Source organism: Bolinopsis microptera, chromosome 9, assembly GCF_026151205.1.
Source record: "Bolinopsis microptera isolate Bmic1 chromosome 9, MBARI_Bmic_1.0, whole genome shotgun sequence".
Classification (NCBI taxonomy): Eukaryota; Metazoa; Ctenophora; class Tentaculata; order Lobata; family Bolinopsidae; genus Bolinopsis; species Bolinopsis microptera.
Genome location: NC_087080.1, coordinates 2,209,026 through 2,236,321, shown reverse-complemented (window position 1 = coordinate 2,236,321; position 27,296 = coordinate 2,209,026). Strand labels below are relative to the sequence as shown.

The following is a 27,296-nucleotide window of genomic DNA, read 5'->3' as shown; positions in this document are numbered from 1 at the left end:
TATTGATGATCAGTTAGTTATGATAATCAAAAGGTGGTAAAAACATGAAAGTGGAGAGCTACAAATTAATTGATTTTAACACAGAATTAGTGAGATTTTGTAGAGCTAATTATAGGTAATGGGTACTACGATAAACCCGATTGTTTTTAAAGTCGTATCAAACTTTCGCCGAGAGAATGAAACTCCAATCTAATTGCTATTACTGTTTGCTATTCAAATTCGACTCATAAATAATACGGAATCCACTGCACAATATATACAATCGAGATAAACTTCAAGAACATTAACTATTTTACTTAGAATTACAACTTCAAACTAAAGAATGAGACTTATTTTCCCATTTTTGCGACCATTACATAAAACAACAATCGAATCTAATATAAGAGCCAACTTAAATCTGACGACAAATACGAACTGTGCTGATGTCAATATAATATATTTTTCTTTTCCTTTTTTTTTTTGCATCTTGACACCATCTGATCCGGGTTCAGGCTATGGAACAGGTCATGTAACATTATCTCCAGTAATTTTATAAACTATGTATTGATTGAGATAGCAGGATAGAAGAGAAGCGAGGGGGCAGAATGAGGCATTAACAAATTTAGGGCAACACACGGATAATTTAATTAATTAATTTAGTAAACTAAGTTATATCATATTTCTTTGAATTGAGAGTATAAAACTTTCAAATGATCAACATTTAACGATTTCAAAGTTATGATAGTACAACACAAATCTAACTTTTATATCATATTTATATAATATATCCAGAATATAGTCAACTAAATTCAGTCTTAAATTATCTGATACCTGCAGAGGGTGCACGTGGGCATTAAGTTCCCAATTCAGATATTATAACACAAAAATCAAAATATCACCCCTAACTCAAACCAACTCTCAGCCCGATCTCTGAATCTCTAGAATCTTCCCAACAATACCCAGCAGCTGGGGAACACTCCTAAAAATAGCAATGTCCTTATCCATAGCACTACACAAGTCTGCAACTTGTCTGTTCTTGATCATCAACAGATACAGGGACTTCAACAACAGATCGAAGGTTGATACAGCGTCCCCGTTAACATTACTCAACTTGTCCGTGGTGTCCGGGAGGGAGAAGATTAGAGCTCCTCCGATCTCTAGGATCTGGTCCTCTGTTAGGGGACTCCCGGCTAAATTGTATGCCGTCCTGAGAGAATACGGTCGTAATTAGTTGGTTGTTGTTGCTAATCATCTCTATTGTATATAGTTTTGGAGATCTATAGTTTTTTGAGATCTAGAGCCGTCTTTGAAAAATTGTAAGAAGATCTTTTCTCAACGTAGTTTGGTCCAATAGGCTCTTAAGAACTTTGAGAAACGATCTTATTAAAAATGTTTACAGATGGTTACAGATACATCTTATACATATCTCCCGTACTAATAGTGGATAATTGTAAGTATTGCCCCCATGCGGCCTCTATAATTCACGTGGTCTCTACGATATGACAATATCTCATTCAATGATGTGATCATTGTTATAATAATTAAATATATATATGTTTAATGCAGCCAAGCTTTGGAACGCTGTTCATAGAAAAATTTTAACTTCAAGCAATTGCTTAGAAACGTCCATTAGCTTGATAAAACTGAGAACCAAAGCACTATTAATACAAGCACAGGCAGCTGACTTAAAAGATACTTGGACTCCAAACAATTTCAAATTGCAGTAATCAAATCTAATTGCAGCCAGCGGCACACACTTACTATTACTATCATGATTGTACTATAGACAGAAAATCTTTCAAATCGATTTTGGGCGCTTTTTAACCATTTGTTGTAATGTTTTTAGATAAGTTAAACATCTAAATTTATAAAAATTTTTATCGGAATGAATTAATTGATATTTAATAATTTATTCGGTAGGTTTATCTGATATTGATATTGATTATATTGATATTGTTATTATTGAACGAAGCTAACTCTAGACATAGTTAATACTACTTCTTTTAAGAAAGGGACTTGGAGTATAAACGACCAAGTTTGCATAAATTTCTATCCAACCAAGAACTCAGGAGGCAAAGGTGGGTGCGTAAACTTCTGGTCTGCACTCTCCGATCCTGTATCACCCTGGATTCTTCTCAACGTATCTTTGTAAAAGTTATATACCAAGTCTAGTCAATCTCTTGCTACTCCAAGTCCCCTAAGATATCTGATCTAAAGTTCGTGCTAGTTATATATAATATATATGAAATATATTTTTGTGTGCTTTAATTGATACTAAATAAAATTGTTGTTTTCTTTCTATACATGAAGGTTTCAATACTTTAAACTATATCACAAATAATTTGAGACTAATGTCACTGAAGAGTGAAGATGACGCCTCAAGCAACATGTAACATGTTTGTCATCTTGCAACATGTTTGACTGTCTGTAGATCGATAGTTTGATCTCAATATTATTTGCAACAAATTATCTAGTTTAATTATTAAAAGGGAGACTAAAATTTCCCCAAAGAAACATATAAACTCGTACCTAGCACAGGGAACAGTAGCGTCGACAAGAGTGTTCTTTGCTATCCTAACAGTCACTATATTAATCAGCTCACCCTCAGATCTGTCAATCTGGTTCATTCCTGACAAATGTGAGAATTAATTAGCAAATTTATACAATTATAATACATACCGCGTGGGTCTAGATTTGGGAACCGACCGGAAATATGGTTTCCGGCTACAAACCTTTGCTTCCAACTGCTTCGGTTCCACAGTTGGGCTACCTTGCTAGGTTCCACAGTTGGGCTACCTTGCTAGGTTCCACAGTTGGGCTACCTTGCTAGGTTCCACAGTTGGGCTACCTTGCTAGACACCAGGTCCAGTCCGGCCACAGGATTCATTTTCAGTCCGGTAATGGAAATACTACCTACTCGGTTCTTAGTCTCAGTCTGCTACAGACAGTGTGTCTAGACTAGATCACGTGGTATTAGTTATGTATATATATAATACTCTCACTATGTAAGAGTATAACACCACGTACGCTAACAGGTACTTACGGGCTAGGTGACCGCTGATCACCAATTCAACAACTGATTAGGGAGCTCGCTAATTGAAATTAGAGCTACAATTAGAGCTACACATACACACGTAGATTAGGACTAGTTTAGGGCAACACAACTTAACTTGAATAATCTTAATAAATACCACCTGTATTTACACACAAAAGCAGAAACTCAACCAGAAACACACTTGAATATGAACTATTCACTATTCAGGTATAACCGTAAAGAAAGAAGCAGCAACTACCTTATCGGAAGTTATTTGACTGAACATTGCGTGAACGGACATAATTTCGAACAAATAAAGTCGGGTAAGGTACATTATATAATAGAATAGTTAACGACAATATATTACAACAGGAACCTGATAAGAAGTTGTTGCAGAGAATCTCGCTGGCGTTATTCAACTCCTTCTCCTCGCCTCCCCCTACACAGCACTCCTTTATTAACTTGTACAGCTGCTGGTCCGCTAGTGCTAATCTTATAAACCCTGGTGAGGGGTAATGAGGGGTAATGTTTTAGTATGTTGCTGGTCCGTTAGCGCTAATCTTATAAACCCTGGTGAGGGGTAATGTTTTAGTATGTTGCTGGTCCGCTAGCGCTAATCTTATAAACTCTGGTGAGGGGTAATGTTTTAGTATGTTTCTGGTCCGCTAGCGCTAATCTTATAAACCCTGGTGAGGGGTAATGTTTTAGTATGTTGCTGGTCCGCTAGCGCTAATCTTATAAACCCTGGTGAGGGGTAATGTTTTAGTATGTTTCTGGTCCGCTAGCGCTAATCTTATAAACCCTGGTGAGGGGTAATGTTTTAGTATGTTGCTGGTCCGCTAGCGCTAATCTTATAAACCCTGGTGAGGGGTAATGTTTTAGTATGTTGCTGGTCCGCTAGCGCTAATCTTATAAACCCTGGTGAGGGGTAATGTTTTAGTATGTTGCTGGTCCGCTAGCGCTAATCTTATAAACCCTGGTTAGGGGTAATGTTTTAGTATGTTGCTGGTCCGCTAGCGCTAATCTTATAAACCCTGGTGAGGGGTAATGTTTTAGTATGTTTCTGGTCCGCTAGCGCTAATCTTATAAACCCTGGTGAGGGGTAATGTTTTAGTATGTTGCTGGTCCGCTAGCGCTAGTGTTATAAACCCTGGTGAGGGGTAACGTGAACGATCACTTATTAACCAGAGACTGTTTGTTCAAAATTGAGTATTTCTACGATATCCGGATCACGAGTCTAACATACTCCTTCATAAAACTATTCATTATCTAACGTCTCATAGCTCATCCATATAACCTCTATCCGTCCAATAGTTTCTCAACATTATTTCATGTTGATTAAAGTACCAATCCTCTAGCTAAAGTTTTAACACGCCCAATTTGTCACTCGCATCATCAAACACGTACAACAAACCAAACCTGATTTGTGTGCTAGAAGAGCGGCAGTTCGCACGAAAACGAGCCTGTTCGTCTGGTAAAGCTTGCAGATAAGCACCAAATCCTCCGCTGAGAGGGGACCGTGTGTTATAGTTGCTGGGAGAGCTGGATCAATCTGAAATAAAGCAATACGTGAAAGTGTGACGTCACAATGACGTCACAATGACGTAGTAACCTTGTAACCATAGTAACCGTGAGACACTAGAGTTGGTATTTTACTAAATGTTGGTAGTATACCTCTATGATACACTTTGTCGCATATGAAAGTGCCGATATTTGCTATTGATAATAGGTTATTAGGTACTTGATAACCATTGAAGGGAGGGGACACGTCTTGCTCAATACATTGAAACGTCAACAAAATTTCCCGTGTGGCTACAGTGATTGAAGATCCCACATTCGAGTACTGTGTAAAATTAAAAATATTCGAACCAATTAGAGCTGGGGAACTGTGATTCAATACTTCGCTCTTTAGTCAGGCACAACTTTAATGATGCAACGTTAGATTCTCCGTAAAAAGTGTCAATTCCCCCTTTACACTTTCAATTGTTAGAAATCGCAGTATTTCCAACATTTCGCAACCTACACACACGGCAGAGAGTAGATATTTGGAACTTTATTGTTTCACCACTGTACAATTCTGCGAGGGAACAACACACATAAGACACAGTCACTTTAGTCGCGTAGCCATTTCCAAGTTGGTATCCTTTGTTTCGTTGCTAAGTTGTACTGTAGATTAACTCTTTGACCTGTGCGCGTGCTATAGTTGAATACCCTTGTTACACGATCTATCCCTTGCTGAGTGCGATGAAAGTTCTGGTTTTGGTGGTATGTTTGGTGGCAGTCAGCACGGTGTGCGGTGTAGAGTTTGAGGTGGAGGAGATGGAGAAGAGGAACATGAGGCATCACAACAGAGTGGTGGTTGTTGAGAAACCTGAGGAGGATGCTGCGGTACCTGTAGCTGAAGTAGAGGCTGGCACGGAGGAGGATAAAGCGGTTAATACTGGCGTTCCATCTGATGAACCACCGAGGTTTGTGCTTCATTCTTTGTTTCACGTTTGCTTACGTTTTTTATATTATCACTCCTTTTTTAGAGAAATTAGAAATTTCTAGGTGATGTAATATCTGACGAACAAAGTTTTTACTTTTACATTTTTACATTGATCGAGTCATGGTTTCGAAATTGATAACTTGGCAATATATTATATTAAACAACGTAAAGTAAGTTTAACCCAAATATAGACAAACTTCTTAATTAATTAAATTACGAAGTTGAGCGATACCATTAATTGTTGCAATTCTCCAAATAATCCCTTATTTCCTTCAGTTACGTGAACGGGAACGGTGGAGATGACAGCGGAGAAGATGACAGCGGAGAAGATGACAGCGGAGACGCCGCCCCACAAAAAGCCGGAGCACAGACACCAATGGGATTCACTACCGCCATACTGCTCGCCTCATTTTTCGTACTGGTTTTTGTCTAATCGCGATCGTAGAATTTGTGACGATTCGTCATCTCGACAGGAATTCTGCGTCAATCATAACACTGTACTTTGATAAAGGAACTCAAACTGATGTAAAATCGGAGTGGCTTCAGGTAGAGGAGGGGGAGACTAGGATCGAATAAACTTGTTTGGTATTTTTGGTTGTTGTTGTTTTAGAGATCGTTTAAATTTTCAATGTTACGTAAGCCAAGTTTTTCTATTTATTTTTCAAAACGTCCTTCCTTTCCATAAGACCCCTTTGCATAGATTTAGCCCCAACTTTCGAATTATGAAAAATGACAACTTAAAAAATTGTATGATTCGTGCGTTTTTGGCTTCTTCTTACAGCATCCTTTTAGAAGTTACACTGACGTCCTAATTCCTATAACATCGAAACCACCTAAAAAGAAGGCGTCAAGAATTTTCTCAATCCTCCGAGTCCAACGATCACAATTTTATTGATTCACATAAGGCTAAAATACCCTTGTATAAAACCAAGTGCTTTTGATATCCCCCGGTTCTTTATTCGGCTTGCGTGATTTAAACTTTAGTAGTGTAATAGATCTATGATAATTTGGTTTTGAATTCGAAAACGTTCTTTGAATGCTCACTAACAATTCAAAATGGCATACTTTTAAACGCAGCCATTTCATTACTAATTTACATGATCCTTTCTGTTAAAAAATATCGTTTTAATTTTCACTTAAAATAAAAATAGCACTGCATTGTAGAGTATTCCGTGTTAATATTGTACTTTTCTTTCTTTAACTAAATTAAATTAAATACAGTTTGTTATCTCCTTATTATTCGTACTTACATGAATAGATGACTAAAATCACAAGAAATAACAAGAAATTACTTGACAATGCGATAAATTCATCAAATAAATCCTAAATTAACACCAGATAAATTCTCTGATTTTCATCATGACTGAAGATTAGATATAAACTAAATATAAACTAAATATAAACTAAATATAAACTCAACAAATTAAATAAAAACTGCAAACTAGCCTCCTTGAGAGCAGCTACATCCTCAGAAGTAAGCTGTACAGGAGAGAAACAGGGGAAGTAGAGTGAAGTGGAGCCCTCCCACGAGTTAATAGCAGCATTACTACCCTGGCCCTGGGAGCAGTGGCCGTTACTTGGCGGGCTGGTGGTGGTTTTAGTGAGGTTCCTGGAGTCTGTTGGGGCCACGTTACTCATCTTCTCCAGGTGCCCTCTGAGAGATAGAGTTTAGTTAGAGTTTAGTTAGAGTTTAGTTAGAGTTTAGTTAGAGTTTAGTTAGAGTTTAGTTAGAGTTTAGTTAGAGTTTAGTTAGAGTTTAGTTAGAGTTTAGTTAGAGTTTAGTTATAGTTTAGTTATAGTTTAGTTATAGTTTAGTTATAGTTTAGTTATAGTTTAGTTATAGTTTACTTATAGTTTAGTTATAGTTTAGTTATAGTTTAGTTATAGTTTAGTTATAGTTTAGTTATAGTTTAGTTATAGTTTAGTTATAGTTTAGTTATAGTTTAGTTATAGTTTAGTTATAGTTTAGTTATAGTTTAGTTATAGTTTGGTTAAAGTTTGGTTAGAGTTTGGTAAGAGTTTGGTTAGAGTTTGGTTAAAGTGTGGTTAGAGTTTGGTTAGAGTTTGGTTAGAGTTTCGTTAGAGTTTAGTTGGAGTTTAGTTAGAGTTTAGTTAGAGTTTAGTTATAGTTTAGTTAGAGTTTAGTTAGAGTTTAGTTAGAGTTTAGTTAGAGTTTAGTTAGAGTTTAGTTAAGGTTCGTTAGAGTTTATGTAGAGTTTAGTTAGAGTTTAGTTAGAGTTTAGTTAGAGTTTAGTTAGAGTTTAGTTAGAGTTTAGTTAGAGTTTAGTTAGAGTTTAGTTAGAGTTTAGGTAGAGTTTAGTTAGAGTTTAGTTAGAGTTTAGTAAGAGTTTAGTTAGAGTTTAGTTAGAGTTTAGTTAGAGTTTAGTTAGAGTTTAGTTAAGGTTCGTTCATATTACGTAATCACTGAGGGAGGGTTCCAAATGATTACGCTAGAGTAATTTTAACACAGTAGCTTTGTGTAAAACTGATAACAGAGCGGGAGGGGGGAATTGGCCAACAAGTTATTACGTAATATAATGTGAACGGGCCCTTAGAGCGGTGTTGATCTATTGAGCTAGACAATTATAATAGTGGCCGCTTAGAATGTTAGAAGTATTAGCAGCATTGGATGTTAATACACGTAGTATTATATTGCCGCGGTTATATAACATAACATTTATTATGTATACTACATTAATTAATGATCGAGATATTATGATATTATGCACTATTAATATGCGAGAATGAATAATGATTTGCGCTCTTAAGGTCAGACCTTGTTAAGCAAGATATTATAATATAATGTATTTCGGATGTAGAATTCATGCTATTAATGTAGATCTATACTGTAGGAACTTGGGATAATTTAAATCTCAACGGGTCAATGCGCTACAAATATCGCAGTGTTATCATGTATGCTCTTGTGTGATTTAACTTCACATTATTCGGAGCAACGAAAATAAGTTCTTTACAAATTTTTTATACCGTGTTAGAATATTTACACAACCCTCTATATTAAGCTGGTCAGATAGACCACACTTAAAGCCACATGGAAAACAACCCGGCTCTTACAATTCAAATTATCATATTGTTGGAAACATCGTTTTTATCGTAATTATATATTATATACATCACAGGTGGGTTCAGTACTAATTATCTTCTTAGAATGAACTGTTTCATATTTGGTTGCATGTTTGCTGGTATATTTTGATGCATGTTTGGTGGATTGTTTGGTTGCATGTTTGGTTGCATGTCTGGTTGTATGTCTGGTTGCATGTTTGGTGGTATGTTTAGTTGCATGTTTGGTGGTATGTTTAGTTGAATGTTTGGTGGTTTGTTTGGTTGCATGTTTGGTTGCATGTTTGGTTGCATGTTTGGTGGTATGTCTGGTTGCATGTCTGGTTGCATGTTTGGTGATATGTTTAGTAGCATGTTTGGTGGATTGTCTGGTTGCATGTTTGGAGGTATGTCTGGGTGCATGTTCGGTTGCATGTTTGGTGGTATGTCTGGTTGCATGTCTGGTTGCATGTTTGGTGGTATGTTTAGTTGCATGTTTGGTGGATTGTCTGGTTGCATGTTTGGAGGTATGTCTGGGTGCATGTCTGGGTGCATGTCTGGTGGCATGTCTGGTGGCATGTCTGGTGGCATGAGGATTGTAATGAGGAATGTTTGGTCGTTATGGATCACCCGGGCCGCTCAACTTCCGAGGAGGCCAAGTCTGCATTTCTAAATAATGTTCGGGTCTCCCAGTCGTTCACATAATATTACGTAATCACGGGGGGGTTTCTGAATAATAACGCAAGCGTAATTTTAACACAATATCTATTATCTATTGTATATTATATGTGTAAAATTGATTACGGAGGGGAAAGAGTAAACAACTGGCCGAAAAGTGATTACGTAATATGCGAACAACCCCAATTGACTTCACTTAATAGTACTGAGCTAAGTTCCAGTAACTATTAGTAGGGAACACTTGCACAACTTAAGGAGATGAGTACAGTAAACTAACTTGAGTAGAGGTCCTAGAGGGCTGGAGAGGACACGTTGTGGTAGGGACACTATGTCCTTGTCTATTCCTGCTCCCACTAGAAACTTAGCAACCTCGTCACTAAAATAAATATTATTATAATATATATAATTTTTATTATAATATAATACGCAATACTACCGTAAAAGTAAAAGTTTGGTGTATCTTAAATTGCATTTCGATAAAATCTAAAATAACTTCTCGAACTAAACTTTTGAAATTTATTTTCTGTAATTATATAGATAATTTGTAAAACATTTTTGTTAAAATTCGACGAGGATGGGATTCGAACCCACGCGGGCATTGCCCAATGGATTAGCAGTCCATCGCCTTAACCACTCGGCCACCTCGTCCACATCTGCCCCTATGTTTGTTATTGGATATAGCTAAATTTTGAAACCTAAAATTGTTGCAGTTGTTCTCCAGCAGATTATAAGAAGAACCATGGAACTTTGAGTTGCTGTGTCCTATGAGGTAGTCTTCAAATACCTCCTGAAATTGTAGAACTTAAAATTTACTTGACATGGAACGCACTATGTGATATAAAAGAACTGCCCTAAAAAGTGGATTGGTAAATGGTAAAAAAGTTCAATACGGAACTAAAAAATCACCCAATAGAGAATAATACAAGTTTTGGTTGCTCAAAGCTCTGACTTAGAAACAATAATTGTCTTTCACTGCTCACCTGAGTAACAGCTGTTAAGCCCAGAAGTTCCTGTTTTAAAGGCGCACCAAGCTGCGTAGTCCCCGGAACACAACAAGCTATTCCGTGTCCTCCAAAGAAATACTCGTTACCATAGACCACTATTGCAGTGTGCCATAGTCCTTCTATACGTCTGAAAATAGTGCGCTCCTGCAGAGGGCTTACAAACAAAGTTATTTCAATAACTGCAACAATGTAGGTAAGTTTAGTTAATGTAATGTTAAATTTAATAAGCTTATTTCTTTCTAACATTAATCTTGGTGTCAGTTTGTCAGATACCCTTAACATGATTGATATCATAGTTCAATAAAAGAATACCATATTAGCAACTTACCTGCCCAAGATAAAAGGTGAAATAGTTTTGGCGAGTCCATTACTGAGGTCATACACATACAGGGTTACTGGCGTAGTCATTCAATGTACATGCAAGCTAAAACTGAGTATTGGTAAATTCTGTTAAATATCTCTTAGCGTGGCTTTTAAGTACTATCAAAATAGGAATTAAATCATTATTATGTTTTAATACTTTCAACACTACTATATAACAAATAATTTGAGAATGTCCAATATGTCCATGGCTTTTCGAATCACATCTCAGTTATGGTATAAGTGTTTGGGGTGTTGTCCTCAAAGAACAGTCCAATGATTGTCTTTTTATCACACAGAAGCACTGTATAAGGATCCTTTTTGGTGATCTCGACTCATATTTAGATAAACAAGCAACATGTGCACGTACTAGACCATATGGTATGCAGAAATTAGACCATAAACATTTTTTTTTCAGGGTGATTTTTTGAGCAATCACCCTGAAACTTTCAGGATATGTTCTAGGGATCATTTAGAAGAGATCAATCGAGCCGAATTTTGAGATAGGCCTTAGAAAAATTTTTATTCAATTTTCAATGAGGTCCAAGATTTTCAAAATTGAATAAAAATTTTTCTAAGGCCTATCTCAAAATTCGGCTCGATTGATCTCTTTTAAATGATCCCTAGAACATATCCTGAAAGTTTCAGGGTGATTGCTCAAAAATTGTAGGAGAAGATAGATTTTTAGACTCAATTTTCAGGGCACGCGATTGAAAATTGCTCGCGCAATATAATTACACATAAGCGCTGACCTTTGACTGGCGATAATTTTGCTATGAACAATATTTTTCCATGGGACCAAAAGCAGCTGATAGATATCACTCCCCTCTATCAGAAACAACTATAAAATCAATTTCGAGAGAATTTTGATGAAGTCCCTCCGGCCCCCTTAAATAATCCGGTCCCATACCATTAAGACATTTAAAAACAAGAATTAGTGACTTTTGGATTCTGTAACGGATAGGCAGCCAATGAAGATTTTCAGAGTATCTCCTAGGTGATCATGTTTGTAAAGTTCCACTATAGCTTTAGCAGCAGCATTCTGGACAAGTTGCAGTTGGATGAGGTAGTCACTAATTCTAAAATAAAGGGCGTTGCAGTAATCCAATTTGCAGAGGATGATGCTATTATCATTTGACAGCTGCACTCCTCCCATACTTAGCAGACATGAGGGCAAACAGTATATATACAATAAATTAAATCGTGGCTCTCCTCCTCAGGTATCAGATTGAAGGAGACATTGGACATAGGGGCGGTCTATGCCTTCTTTGCCTTCCCACATATATACCTCCTCATAATATCCATATTCAGGCGTGTCCTGATGTTACACATTTCCTGGCTGTAGTCCTCTTTCGTCTTGGTGGCTATCAACACAGCAAGCCACCTGTGAAACGCTTGGCTTCAGGTGCCATTCCACCTAAGCTATCCACCCCGATAATTGTAACCGATAATTATCTCCAATAATTCGTTAAAAATAGTTATTTGTTTATCTAGATAAAATATATTTTTACCTTACAAGACATATTTATGGCGGCCTAATTTGCGACGACCGAAATTTTGGCGGTCCGAAAATATGGCGAAATTGAACAAAAACGTCAAATTTCGGACGTCACAGAAAATAAGGGTATTTTTCATCATTTTTTGTGACAGTAAGCAGTAAGGAAATTTCTGAAATTCGGTAAAATCATGTTCAAACTTAGTCTGTATTAAGACTGTAAGACTTTCATGTTAGCACATACATGTATTTTAATGCAAATTTAAACTGTATTGCTTGACATTCAATTCGTCATTGGTGTGGTGATAATTTGTCCCAAGATGCCAGAATTTATTTATTTATTTTACTTGATATTACATTTTAGAAACAAAATAAAGCAGTGAAGGCACAGTCATTGAAATAAGCTAAAAGATAATGCGACAGATTCTATTACGACGACCGAAATTTTGGCGGTCCGAAAATATGGCGAAATTTTCGGAAAACCGCCACATTTATAAATATGTCTTGTAAGGTATTGGTATAACAAATATTTCGCCGCGGTAACACCACACACGATTAAATTTCCCTACTGCCTACAATGTAATTGTTCTACTTGTATCCCAGAGTGGTGTTTGGCGCACGTGATAATCGTTTTCATTATATTAGGCGTGCAGAACTTGAAAATTCTGCGCGCATCTTAGGTGTCGCCGTCAATCTATATGTGGTTTGGTTGTAGATCATTTCATATGTTGCGCGGTTTTGTTTCGTGTTAACGATGCGTATGATCATGTCACGTCATATTTATACTGCATCGTATGCCAACTTTATTGACTGTAATAAAATATTCTGTCTAATCTTAGTTATTATTTGTATCTAACATAAACTAATACTTTTTGATGCTTACTCGACACATCTACAGCACCATCGACTATATAGGATTCTTTAAAAGCATACCGCAATCTTGATCTTAGTCGCTTCTTGAATGTAAATGTAAAGTAACATCTGTTCTTAAATATGTAATCGCTTTTTACCATTCAGTTTCGATCAACTGTAAAATAATCGGCCACGAGTTTATCAGCTGATATAATAATTTAATTCGTTTCGACTTGCTGAATTTTATCACTCGGTAATTTATTAAGCTTGTTTCAACAAAATAACTAAACACTTATATTGATGATTGATCCGCTCATATGACTAATATGCTATATTAATGAATTAGAGTAAATTGTAACCCGATGGAAACCTGTGTAACAGTCGTCAAGCACCTAAAACTGGTTGCTATGCCTGTAATTAATTAACACATAGCTGGCGTCGCGCGCGCAAAATTGCCTCCTTTTATACACATAATTATAGGGGAGTGGTCTATATTGCGAAGGAGCAGACTTTTGTCATCACCGTAGGACCGTCGGGCCACCTCATATATCCAAACCCGATTACTTATTCCCTACGATCTTTTTGCCTTCAGTTAAACAAAAATTTCAGTTAAACAAAAATTTCAATTTTATGCCATTTATTACAGATTAAACAAGTTTACAATAAATCAATTTGATATTTAACGGAATCCTAATTCAATGTGCAGTATGGTTGTCACTCTTTAAATAGATTAGATATAGGTTGACGGGGCAAAGGAGTGTGCGTGCTGTTCGCTATTGCTCACACCAAACGGCAACCTAGTAAAAGTTTTGTATGAACACTGGTCTCCATCACGACACAAAATTAGGATTGTAGAATTTATTGTATAACTATTAGTGCAGTGGAGGTAGCGGTGTGGTGCATTAATAGAGTGACAGCCTACTGATTTAGATTTGTTTTTAAGTGAGCATAATGGGTGTATTTTTGGATCTAATGGCAACTTTAAAATTTGTTCTTTTAATCATTTATTAAATATCAGTTTAAAAATATATAAATCTGGAATCTGTTCACTCTGTGAACCAGTCCTTTAAAAAAATTCCAAAAACCCTCCTAAATTAAATATTAAAAACGTCTCAGTAATGGAAATAGTCATACAATTAAGAAATTATCCAAATTCTTAATATCTACCTAAGAGAAAAATACCTACCTAAGTCAATTTCTACCTGTAATACACTAAATATTAGGTTAAATACATAGGTGGTGGAGTCAGCACACATTTACCAAAATCAAAATTGTTTAATAGGAGGAGCCTGTGGGCCGAGATCACTGGATTAAATTTAATGAAGGGGATTGTTTTCAAATGACAGCTGCATTATGTCATAATCGCTTGTGGTCCATGCCGAATCATTATAAGCATGTTGCAGCTTTAGAAGTGCCTTTTTCAGGCGACTTTTAGCAAGGCTAATCTTGTAGGAGTAGTCAAAGAGCTTAAGTTTAGGTGCAATTGTGTTCCAAATTTTGGTGGATCTTGATATAAAGTCATTAGATGGGAGTTGTGAAATGATAGTGGTTTCCTTTCTAGAAGATGACTGATAATGCTGTTGCAGTGATGCTGGGCACCTTAGTTTTAGTATTTTAAAAACTTCCATAAATGTGTGATATGTATATAAATTTTTGAAAGCCAGGATGTTTTGTTGCTTGAAAAGTGGTTTACAGTGCTCTAGTTGGAAGAATGTATGGTCAAGTGCCTGGCTGTCAAACTCTCTTGTTCTTGCACATGTAAGGAACTTGTTTAGGTATGCCTCTTTATCACCAAAGAGGACCCGTACACAGTGCTTCTGAGACAGCCAGATACTTGCTGTCCTAAAGAGTGCTGCATCACCCCAAACTGAGATACAATATGTGAGGTGGGATTCAAATAGTGTGTGGTAGAGGTATTTATGGAGTTCCTTTGGTACAGAGTCCCTAATTCTATTTAAGGTGGCAGAGGCATAGTTTAACTTTCGTTTAAGTGCTGTTATATGAGGCCCCCAGGAAAGCTGTTCGTCAATAACAACTCCGTCAATAACAACGGCAAGAGCAGGGAAAAAAATTCACTAGAAATTACAGTATCGAAAATACTGCCACAATACAGTGAAATTTGAAGGAAATATTAGTGGTTTTGCCTCTCTCTCTCTCTCTCTCTCTCTGTTCCAAAGTAAACCAAGAAACAGTCCCAAATGTCTTCTAGTATGATAAAAGAGGTAGTTTACTTGGTTAAGAGGTTTATTTACATTCGTATACCTATGGATGAACTGTAGAATATCAGAGAAGGTTATTGACATTGTTCTCTTGAGGAGGGTGCTGGAATTTTACCTTACTACCATTCTGGAGACGGGCACGAACATATTACTGTTAACAGGAGTCAAAAATACCAGCAGGGCACTCAATTGAATTCCAAAAGTGTTCTGGGGGAGAAACATTGTCTTCGGGAAGGAATCTGTTGCTCCAAGTTATCCTCAGGAGAAGGAAACGATTCACCAATTCACTGAATCACTTATGCTCTACTGTTCCCAAGAGAAAGAAACTGTTTCGAGGAGAATTGCTATTTGGATTTGGTGCACTACTGTTCTCAGGAGAAGGAAACTGGTGCTCTACTGTTTTTAAGAGAACTGGTGCACTACTTTTCTCAGGAGAGGGAAACCGATACTCCCCATACCCTACTGTTTTGGAGAACTGCTGCACTGCTGCACTGTTTTCAGGAGAAGGAAACTAGTGCTATACTGTTTTCTGGTGAATGTTTACCCCTGTTCTCAGAGTAAGAAAAATGATGCTCTGATATTTCCAGAAGAAAGGAAGTGGTACTGTACCAAGATTACTGGTAAACAGTGATAAAAGTCGACAATTAGCTTTTGTGAAGCAAATCACTTTGGACATGATAACGTTTACTAAGCTTGCTAGTCTATTGCTCGCTTCTTTCACTGTTCAGGAAGCTTGAAATGTGAAAAGTGCACCGAGCACAAAAATTAGCATGTCAGTCAGGTAAAACAAAGTAGATAACAAATATATAATAATTATTTCCCTACAAACATTAATTATTTATCAAATACCATATTTTAAAACAATTTTATCAAAAACATTATCCTATTTTAAAAATACATATATTTTATAAACTGAACTGAAGAATGGGAAGTCATCCGACATCCCAATACATGTAGTTAAAGAATCGTCTAAAGTGATCTGTCCTGTACTATCTTTATTATACAGTGAATGCATGAGGAATGGAGTATTCCCAGATGATTTAAAGACTGGGAGAATCAGTCCGATCTATAAGAAGGATAATGAGGAATTGCTGGAAAACTATAGGCCAGTATCAACCTTAGCTGTTTTTGGTAAGATATTTGAAAAAATTATTTACAACAGACTGTATAGCTTCTTTCAGTCCCAGAAAATGATTTACGAGAACCAGTACGGATTTAGAAAAAATCACTCCACAAGCCATGCCCTCAACTCCTCAGTGAATTACATAGAATCCTGTCTTAGCAAAAAATTGCATGTACTTGGAATATTTATTGATCTATCTAAAGCGTTTGACACGATCTCACATGAAAAACTACTTAATAAACTAGACAACTATGGAATACGTGGAAACGCCAATAGACTCATCGCTAGTTATCTCTCTAATAGATATCAATATGTCTCTGTACTGGGCGAAGAGTCTGACAAGCTGCCTGTTCTCTTTGGAGTTCCCCAAGGCTCTTGTCTCGGACCCTTGCTATTTATAATATATGTTAACGACTTATTTAGAACAACTGATCTGGGCAAGTTCATACTATTTGCAGATGACACAAACATATTCGTAGTAGATGAATGTAGAAAAAAACTGTATGCAAGAGCAAACGAAATTCTCCGTTTGTTACACCAGTACATGAAATGCAATCTATTACATATAAATATAAAGAAATGCTGCTACATTCACTTCAATCCGTCACGTACAGCTACTGATAATGAGGCAGATAACGAATCAGAATATATACTAACTCTAAATAATACGGTAATAAAGCAAGTTAAAGAGACCAAGTTTTTAGGTGTTATTATTGACGAAAAGCTAAAATGGGATGTTCAAATAAGAGCCCTCAACTCGAAACTTAGGTGTGAGATCGGAAGACTCAGTAGAATACGACACGTTATCCCGAAAAAACACCATAAAGAATTGTACCACACGTTATTTGAGTCACACCTAAGATTTGGAATATCGGTATGGGGTGGGTCGAGTAATAATATGCTTCAACCTATCTTCATCACTTAGAAAAAATGTATCAGAATACTATTTGGTGACCTTGAAGCATATCTAGATAAATTTAGAACATGTGCCAGAACACGTTGTATAGATGAACAAATCCTAGGAAGAGAATTCTTTGAAAAAGAGCATACAAAGCCGTTGTTTAACAAGAACGGCCTTCTTACCGTCCACAACCTGTACAAATACACATGTCTATTAGAACTGTTCAAAATTGTCAGATTAGAATCTCCAATCTCACTCCTATCTTTACTCCACAGATCACCATCACAAAGACGTTCAGACCAGTTCATCACCCCGAACCCATCCTCCTCTTTCATTTATCAACAACAACAACATTTATCAACAAAAATGTGGAACGACTGTCGAAAAATTGACAGTTTGATAAGCTTTACTAAGTCAACGAACTTAGTTAAAGTAACACTGAAAAGTGAGCTACTCAAGATACAGTCAAGGTACGAAGAATTAGAATGGACAGAATTAAACTTTGATAAGAATGAGCTTGTATTTTAAAAACAGAGTCCTTTGACTTTATTATTTTGAAATTGAAGAATCGTCTGGCCATAACTCATTTCGTTCGCATTACAGATTCACATTCACTTTCATTTTCACTATCACGCACAGTACAGGGTCATACCTCAATACCAAATTATTATAGGGCACAAGAACAAATTTGTTTACAATTATCAAAATTTGTTGAGCCCAGCAGCTTACTTCCTTTCCTCTCTTCCCCCGTCGTCTGGAGCGTGTGATTTTTGTTGATATCCGAGCTCTTGTTTTTATCTTTTGGTTAACTTTCTCAATGAAACTAATAAATCAATGAAACTAATAAATCAATGTTTTAGCTCATTTTACAAAGTCAAATATTTAAAACAATTAAAATTGTATAGTGCTCAATTTGTAAATGACTAGTTGATCTTTGCTATTGGAAGTTTGTCAAGGACTGGCAGCTAGCGGGGCAAGGAATGCACGGGCTTAGGGGCTTTTGTGCACACCAGAACACTAGCTCGGTAGATTTTTGGAAACTAGAAGGACTGAAAACTAAAATTGTTTTTGATGGAGGCTGAGGCATGTTTTTGAGAGGGACGGTATAATAGCTTGTGGTAACAACTGGCCTTTACTTTAATAGGATGAAGTTTTAGTTTTAGGACAGGAAGAAGGCATTAAGAAGATTTGCTCTTTGTTTACAAGGCAGAATATAAGCAATGTTGGTTATAATATGTATCAATATCTAGATCTTCGTTTATCAATTTTCACTAAATGGGTTTAAAATTTTAATAGGGAGGGAAATTCATCAACTTTATTAAGTACCTATCAAAAATAAATCTTATATCAATGTAATATATTAAAAATCATAATCCTAAGTCTAATAATAAATCTGTTAAAAACACTTTCTCACTACACTGCGCTCACACACGTTAGTAAGACAAAGGAAAATGCACACCCAGCTAATTTTCAATTTCAAGATAATCATTTTGGATGTGTGGACCCTAGGGTAGACTTAATGTCAAAATTTAGATTAGAGCATTCGAAATCTTTGTTTGTCCAATCAAGATCAGCATGGTTATGCTGGTTGACGAGCAGTGATTGCTTCATCCTAGACTTCAGGCAGGCCACACTTAGACAGTAGTCACGTATACCAAGCTTAGGCACAATTACGTTCCAAATACGAGTCGTTCTGCTATTGAAGTTGTCAGGGGGGTCTGCTTGGCTTAGTATAAGGGTGGGTTTCCTACTTGAGCAGGTGAAATTTTCATGGAGGGAAATCGGAGCACGGAATTTCATGATTTTATAGAGCTCAAGGAAACAATGGTAAGTGTACAGGTTTTGGACGGCAAGTATTCCGTGTTCCTTGAACAAAGGTTTCGTGTGCTCTTTCAAGAAAAATTTTTTGTTCAGATTTTGGTTGCCAAACGGTCGAGCACGAGCACAGGTCTTAAATTTATCTAGGTATGCCTCCCTGTCGCCAAACAGTACCCTGAGACAATATTTTTGTGCTTTGAATACAGAACTTATACGAGTTTTGGCTGCCCCACCCCAAACCGTGATACAATAGGAGAGGTGTGATTCAAATAGAGTGTAATACAACTGGCGGTGTAAGAAATCTGGGAGGGAGCAGCGTAGGCGGCAGAGAGTTGATGTTGCATGGCTGAGAGAACGCCTAAGTGATTTTATATGGTCTTCCCAGGTTAGCTTTTCATCGATGACGACTCCCAGAAACTTAGCAGATGCAACTTGTTTTATTGGAAAGTTATCAATGGTTAGAGTATATTCAGAATTATTGTCAGTCTGGGAGGACGATGCTGGTTTAAAGTGAATGAAACAGCATTTAGACAAGTTGACATGGAGTTTGTTTGCTCGCATGTAGGAATATAAACTAGCTAAAAGAGAATTACCACGCATATATGCCTCCTTTTTAGATTTCCCAGTCACAAATATATTGGTGTCATCAGCGAAGGTGACAAATGATCCCAAACTGGAGCTGTTGGCGATATCATTAATATATAGGAGAAATAAGAGAGGTCCAAGAATCGAACCCTGAGGGACTCCAAACTGTATTTTCAAGGCGTCAGATTTCTCACCAACAACTTCAGTATATTGTGATCTATTTGTTAAGTAACTTTTTATAAGATCATTTGCCACCCCACGTATCCCATAGCCCTGTAATTTGACAAGTAATGTACCATGATCTATTGTATCAAAAGCTTTGCTAAGGTCTATGAATATGCCTAAGACATGATGCTTAAGTTTTAGAGATTCAGTTATAAGGTTTACTGAGTGATTAACTGCATGTGAAGTAGAGTGTGACTGCCTGAAGCCAAATTGTGTTTTAGATATTATACCCTGTGAGCTAGCAAACGAATATATTCTTGAGTAAATGATCTTTTCAAAGATTTTACCAAATATAGAGAGAGTAGAGATTGGGCGGTAGTTTTCTATCTCTTCAGGGTTTCCCTTCTTAAATACAGGAGTTATTCTACCAGTCTTTAGAACGTCGGGGAACGTGCCATTAGACATTAAGATGTTGATGTATCGACTAAGGATCGGTGTAATTACGTGAGATGATCTTTTGATTACACTAACAGGAATATCACTTGCTTTTCCATTTTCAAATCCTTTTATTATTTCCGTTATCTCATAAGGTGTACAGTCTTCTAACATAATCGATTTTTCATTAGTCTTTCCAAGGAAATCATAGAATGTTTTTATAGGGAGAATTGGTAAACCAGAGGCCTCACTGCTACTAAGTGTTTCATTGAGCTTAGGGGCAATAGAAACAAAGTAAGAGTTGAATCCATTGGCTATGACTCTACGATTCATGATTCGTTCGTTGTTTATGATAAAGGGAGGCTTAGTTTGCTTCTTTTTCTTGCCCCTGAGCTCATTGATTATCTGCCACGTTTTTTTGCTGTTTTCTATATTTTTATGGATTTCATTGCAGTAGTACGATCGTTTGGCGACCTTGATAATACTTTTAAGCATTCTTCGGTAGTCACTGAAGACTTTATAGAGCAGTACATTACCCTCAGGGTTTCTATTTGTTACAGTGCTTGACCAGTCTCTACAGAGTTCATGTTTTCTTTCAACTGAGACAATGATTCCATCGGTAATCCACGGGTTGAGTTTGGGTGTCCTTTTGGTAACTTTTGGTACATCAAGCTTACAGTGTTTATCAAGTGTTTTATTGAAGCAGTCCAAGAACTCATTGAAGTTTACCGAGGGAGTCAAGTCATTCACCTTCACCTCGAGTTCATTAACAAAATTAGTGAGTTTGGAACTTGAATAATCATAGTAGCGAACATGTTTAAGTTTTTCAGTACTGTTTTCGGTAGGAATTGACGTGAAGGTGAATATAAAGGCATGGTCACCAATCCTATCATTCAATACACCGGAGAGAAGTACATGATCTATCTCTGATGTGAGGATATTGTCAATACATGAGTTTTTACAGTTAGGACGGAAGTGGGTAGCAAGTGATATAGTAGGATACATATTGTTACGAAGTAACGTGTCCTCAAATAGCTGGCTGGAGGTTTGTACATTAAGGAGGTTAGAGTTAAAATCGCCAAGAATATGGAACTTTTTACCAGCCAACTGCTTAGATATATCCTCAAGAGTTTGACAAAAGGTCTCACTACAGCCATTTGGAGGACGATAAGCAACCCCATATGTCAGTTTATCACCCGAGCTAAGAGTAATTTCAACAAATAAGCACTCAATATCTTTTGTACAGTGAGATAGATTTTCGATTACTACAGCATTCAGGCGATCAGAGACATATAAGGATACTCCTGTTCCTTTTTTCTTATCAGGGAATGGTACTTGACAAAATGTTGTATAGGAGGGGATTTGGTATAAGCCTTGTTGGCTTGGATCGATGTTGGTCTCAGCCAATCCAATGACATCAAAATTACACGGGAGGGTCTTATGTTCTATTAAAAAGCTGTCAAAATTACTAGCAAACCCATCTATATTGCAAAACAGAGCGGGCAGATAAGCAGAATTTTTATTTTTCTCAGGAAAAAGTTTGCTGATTGAGTTTGCTAGTTCTTGTTTTGTGTAACGCTTACAGTCTTCAAGTATTGAAGAGAATTTAGCTATGGTGACATCTTCCTGGTTGTTTGTATCATAGAATTTATCTGAATCATCATATCTTTGGCTGCTTGGAAATGGGCAATACCTATCTTCTATTGTACTACAGCAATCACTGCACATCCATAGACCGTTTTTGCTTGTAAATTTCGCGGATCTGAAGCACTTAGTATGAACAACTTTGCTGCAATTTTCACATTCTAAGAGTGGCTGGCCAATATTAATGTATTTACTACAGGGGTCGCACACATCTTTAATAAGTTTCATAATCATGATAAACTAAGTGGGATAAACTCCCACTGGTCGGGTGGCCTTCCTTTGTCTTACTCTCTCCTGTCTCTCCCTCACATACACCCACTGTTTCAGACATCTCACAAATTTAGCAATACCAAGCTCTCCGAGATGGATTTCATCACCATTTCTCGTGAGTTTCATAGCAAGCAACCCTTTACCGTCTAAAAAGTGGCCAACACCAAGGTGCCATACAGTCTGGTTAAAGCTAGAGTACAACATTTCATCAACCAAGCTGTTGAATGCCATAATGTTTTTATTCATCTTAGGGAGTCTAGACGGTAAAACTGCTGTGACAAACAACTTCGCCTTAGGGCACAGTTTCTGGATCTGCTGGATTTTCAGGTGGAGAATGTCTACCAGCTGGTGTATATCACCAGGTGACTGCACATTTTCAACTCGTAGATCGTTGGTCCCACAAACTAAGATGACGTTGCTATAACCAATGCAGAGCTTAGGGTCTATTGCACTGACCTTGTTGGCTTTAACACGTTCACCTGGGAAGGACTGTCCAAGGGTTCCAGTACCGACACCGAACTTGATGGGCTTGGTGTTAGAGTCGCCCATGATGATGCAGCTCCGGCTAAACTGTTTGCTCACAGTTCTCAGTGTGATGGAGAACCTTCCTGTCTGCACAGAAGACTGAGTTTCAGCAGGACCTGTTTCATCAATACCGTGACGATACCAGGCTTGTGACGATCGTGTCATCACATACACTGAGTTAGATTCTGGACTCACACTATGAACATACTCAGTTGAGGCTTCGTTTCCGGTCTCATAGATGCACTTAAAGCACACCTTCCTGACGTCGCCTATGCTGATAGTAGCAATTTCTGAGTTAGCAATAATCTCAGACTCATCGTCAGAGTGAAAAGGGAGCTTGCTACTAGTGGTGGTATCAACTGAGGGAGGGTAGTAGTTTATTAGGATGGAGTTGGGCTTATGGGTCAGTCTGCACTTTGATGTAACTGCGTCTATGGCTGAGGCAAGGGGTGCTGGGATTGTGGGGGATAGGGGTGGGTCTGAATCACCAGTATAAGAGTAGTCTTCCCCAAACTTGAGGACCTGTCTTCCATTCTTCGGGATGAACTTATTACTAGCTTGGCTCTCCAGGAGAAACTCTGTAACTTCTTTGAGGATCTCAGCACTTAGCACATCGACCAGGTAATCACACACTGGAGGTTCTGTGCATTTAGGGAGGGGGATTTCTGTAGCAGGTGGTGCTTCAGATGGACTTCTGGACTGCTGAAATTCATGAATCTCTTGACTCAGCTTCTTCAGTCTTGTCTCCAGGGATACAATCTCCACAGTAGGCATACTGTTACCAACAGCATTAGAAATAGCATCTGATATAGCCTGTATGTTCTGGCTGTAGTCTACAGAGCTCTTTAGGTTGTTGTCCATCTTGGCTGACATGCTGGAGCCTGGTCTGGGGAATGATGTATCGAAACACCATGGACATAGCCATTCTGAGAGAATCATATTCAGAGAAGCTTCAAGAGGTGTATCGTGCTGAATGTTGTTAGCACCCTTGAGATTGCAACAGGAAGCATGCCAGTGCTGAAAACATCTGGTACACTTGAACTTCCATTCCTTACCATCTGATGTTGATCGGCAAGGACAATCACTCTTTGAAGCCCGTTGTTTTACTGTAGGTTTATCCTGGATTTCAAGTTCTTCAGCAGACTCTTCAGCACGGGAGAATGGAGGAAAGGACTTGTACAGAGGGCTCATTGGACTGCTGGGGCTCTCTCTGAGGTTCGATGATTCTAAAGCTGATATCAGGTTTGGGCTGATCTTTTCAATAACCAGATTACCTGGAGGTTTAAGAACAGATGTCTCTGGTTGTTCTTGGGGTGACTTTGATGGGCGTTTACCCAGCACAGCTTTCTGGGCCATTGCACTAGGGCTGTTCCTGCGCAGGGCTTTGTTGTCTGCTAGAGGTTTCTTCTTTTGGGAGGAAGCTCCTCTGCCGGATGGTGACATGCTAGCTCTGGATCCTGGGTTGGTAGGAGGAGGAGTGTGTCTAGGGGAACGCCTTTGGGTACTAGCACTTGAGGTAGTAGCCATGATGATATGATATCAGAGATATGTCCGGAGTCCAGGGGGCCAGCTTGGACAGACCCCTGCACCTGAAAGGAGAAGAGCATCAGCCGGTTCATTGTGAGTGATATGAGGTGGGTTAAGTGGGAATATGATTGAATAGAATTTTTTCAAGAACTTTCAAAAGAGTGATTGAAGTATTCAAAAATATGTAAATCATTCAAAGGTCAGACACACTAACAACAACAGGACAAACTGGGTTTGGATGGGGTGATTTGGTTTGAAATTGTTAAGTGTGTAGGTAAAATTGTTTGAGCAGAATTTTCAGAGTAAAAATAAATAAATTCAGGGCAAAAAATTTGTTGAGACAGGTATTCAGAGAATGCCTATCTTGGAATACTTCAACACTACTGTATAATTTTTTGGACTAGCAATGGTTTTTTATTAGGTGTAGTGACTAGTGGTATGTGAACACATGACGAACCGAACTGACAACTCAACTCATTTTCTAGGAGCAGTGATCCATCCTCCTTGAGCCCCCCATCGTCCAAACAAGGTCTCTAGTTCATTGTTAACATAACCATTGCTAGTCCTCAAATTATTTGTTATATAGTAGTGTTGAAAGTATTAAAACTGTGATTGGACTCGGTATTTTCGTCCCCGCCGAGTGGGACGATGCTTGCTCGCCAGTTAAGCTATACTTTAGATGACACTAATTTCTACAAACCACAAAATATTAAATATAAAATGTGTCCAGTATGGCGCAAATGCATAATTTGATAATTTCTCGACGCTGTCGTCGGGGTGAGAGTTATCTGAACCAACTGCATGCCCCTACGATTGCGTCACCACTGGTGAGCAAGCATTTGTTTGTTGTTTAGTTGTGTTGGAAGGGAACATTACTTGATTAATTCATCCATTAGGATTTTAATAACGATGAGCTAAGATATACCGTTCATCTTAGACTATTGGATCAATCTTATTATATGATTAGATTTTATAAACGAACCTGGCACACAAAAGATTGTAATGCGGAGGTTGGCTGGCTCTACTATAATAAATACGACACTCCAACTTACAGAATGCTTGCTAGAGATAAAACAAAATATTATCAGACTATACATGCAGCATGAGTAACTGGTGGATAAGCCTTCGGTAAAAACGGATCCGGAAAAGTCAATGCGGCACTCGGGTCCTTGGTATTGTCGTCGGTATATTGTCCATTATCTACGTTCTGCTTTCATAGTTCAAACAATAGTGAGTTCTAAACATAAATAGTAAAAAAGTAAAGTAAAAGTAAAAATTATGACATAACATCATCACTAATGTCTACAAAGTATCATCACACTACATGGAAAAATAACTATTTCTCCATCAAATTTAAAGGTAATAATTTATCAAATATTAATCATGAATAAAAAACAACATTACAAAATGTAATTTATTCATACTTCCCAGTGGAGTAAAGATTTATAAAACGTTTCTTTGCTACATAAGGATGGAACCACAGATAATCATTGTGTTTTTCCTTATTACTGATATAACTGGTACCTTCAATTCTTGTTAAAACTTCTTTCGAAACATTCCAAAAATGAAAGTCATTTACAATACATTTAGAAATCATATTCTTTTTAAAACTTTCCAATCCAATTTTAAAACTCAAAACTGTCAAGCAGTTCTTCACCTCCGAAGGGAGTTTGTTCCAATAAGGAACAACCCGCTCTGGAAGAAAAGAACACTGAAGATTCTTGACCTTTGTCACACTCTTACTACATCTATTGGATGAAACCAGATTAAGACCTGATCTGCTTGGTCTGAACAAGTCTGAACCATAATCAGTCAAGCCATTAATAACCTTAAAAGCTTCAATAAGGTCCCCACGTATTCGCTGCTCTGCCAGCGTTGTCAAATTAAGGATTTCCAGTCTACGGCTGTAAGGAAGAGTACCCACCTCATCAATCAGACGGGTAAACCGCCTCTGGACGCTCTCCAGCTCCAAAACAGTCCCCCAACTTCCATGAGCCGCAACTGGATTCCACAATTGGACACAATACTCTAGATGAGGTCTTATCAAAGCTTTATAGATGGCTATCATTACACATTTTTCTCTAATTATCAAATTCCTTACAATCCAGCAAATCATTCGATTTGCCTTGGAAATACATGCTTTTATCTGTTCATTCCAAAGCAGGGAACTATGGGTAATAACCCCCAAATCTTTTTCCTGATCAGATACTTCAAGTTCTACGCCATTTACTAAATAATTTAAGTTAGGGTTGCTATTAAGATTAATATGAACAACTTTACATTTAGCAGGATTAAACTTCAAAAGCCAAATACTCTCCCAGACTTCCAGTTCTACAATATCTTCAGCAACACTGCTGTGGTTAGCTGCATTACCAATCAACTTGAGGTCATCTGCAAATAATTTAATCTTATTCTTGACTATATCAGGTAAATCATTAATATAAAGACTAAATAGCAAAGGACCCAATACTGACCCCTGGGGAACACCAGATAACACGTGTTTCACCTCAGACCATTGTCCTTCTACACAAACCCTCATGGTTCTGTCTGTAAGAAAATCTTTAATAACATCTAAAACTTTTCCTTTGACCCCAAACCCCTCCAATCTAGATAAAAGTCTAAAGTGGGGGACAGTGCCAAAGGCCTTACTAAAATCAAAATACAGTAGATCAACAGGATCACCTTCATCTAAAATATCAAGAATATTATCAAATGTCTCTAAAAGATTGGATAAGCAAGATTTGCCTTTAACAAATCCATGCTGATGCTTTGATATTCGTTCTTCTAAAAAATCCAATAAATAAATAAGCTTTAAACCGACTAAGTATGAATGAATGAAATACCTGACAATCTACACTCCTATAAAAATTAAAAAAGCATGAGTAACTCGTAGTGATGTATGATTTCTAGAAAGTTTAAATTAAATTTGGCGCTCACAGGTCCTCGTGATCATGTGATCGCCGCATAATGTTCTGTAAATGCGCAGGGCACCTTCAAGCTTAAATTATTCACCATACTGAGGCCAGAGGCAGTCAACCAACGTGCGGCTTTATTTTTATGATATGATATGTTTTGATTGTTATTAATAAATACCAAAATTTAAATTTGTTTTACTAAAATTTGTTTTACTATAATTT

The 27,296-nt window shown here is 37.4% G+C and overlaps 4 protein-coding genes and 1 non-coding gene across 5 annotated transcripts in view; 2 read left to right on the top strand and 3 right to left on the bottom strand.

Annotated features, from left to right (window-relative positions):
- LOC134820951 (uncharacterized) overlaps positions 1–24,757 on the bottom strand; it is an 88,102-nt gene extending 63,345 nt beyond the window's left edge. The window contains exon 1 of the mRNA XM_063831620.1: positions 24,727–24,757. The gene's annotated coding sequence lies outside the window, so the exon portion shown is untranslated. The remainder of the gene's footprint in view (positions 1–24,726) is intronic.
- LOC134820945 (uncharacterized) lies at positions 190–10,678 on the bottom strand. Its single transcript, XM_063831613.1, has 9 exons — positions 10,569–10,678; positions 10,217–10,367; positions 9,932–10,023; positions 9,514–9,612; positions 6,948–7,155; positions 4,433–4,565; positions 3,390–3,515; positions 2,509–2,608; positions 190–1,186 (listed from the first exon to the last, which is right to left on the bottom strand). Exons 1-9 carry the CDS (start codon positions 10,646–10,648, stop codon positions 898–900), a joined length of 1,278 nt encoding a protein of 425 aa, XP_063687683.1. The 5' UTR covers positions 10,649–10,678; the 3' UTR covers positions 190–897.
- On the top strand, positions 5,136–6,717 carry LOC134820529 (uncharacterized). The gene is made up of 2 exons (XM_063830959.1): positions 5,136–5,481; positions 5,778–6,717. Exons 1-2 carry the CDS (start codon positions 5,258–5,260, stop codon positions 5,932–5,934), a joined length of 381 nt encoding a protein of 126 aa, XP_063687029.1. The 5' UTR covers positions 5,136–5,257; the 3' UTR covers positions 5,935–6,717.
- Trnas-gcu (transfer RNA serine (anticodon GCU)) lies at positions 9,803–9,884 on the bottom strand. The gene has a single exon. It is a non-coding gene; the product is annotated as a tRNA-Ser (tRNA).
- LOC134820949 (lysoplasmalogenase TMEM86A-like) overlaps positions 10,772–27,296 on the top strand; it is an 85,548-nt gene continuing 69,023 nt past the window's right edge. Inside the window, exon 1 of the mRNA XM_063831617.1 lies at positions 10,772–10,792. The gene's annotated coding sequence lies outside the window, so the exon portion shown is untranslated. The remainder of the gene's footprint in view (positions 10,793–27,296) is intronic.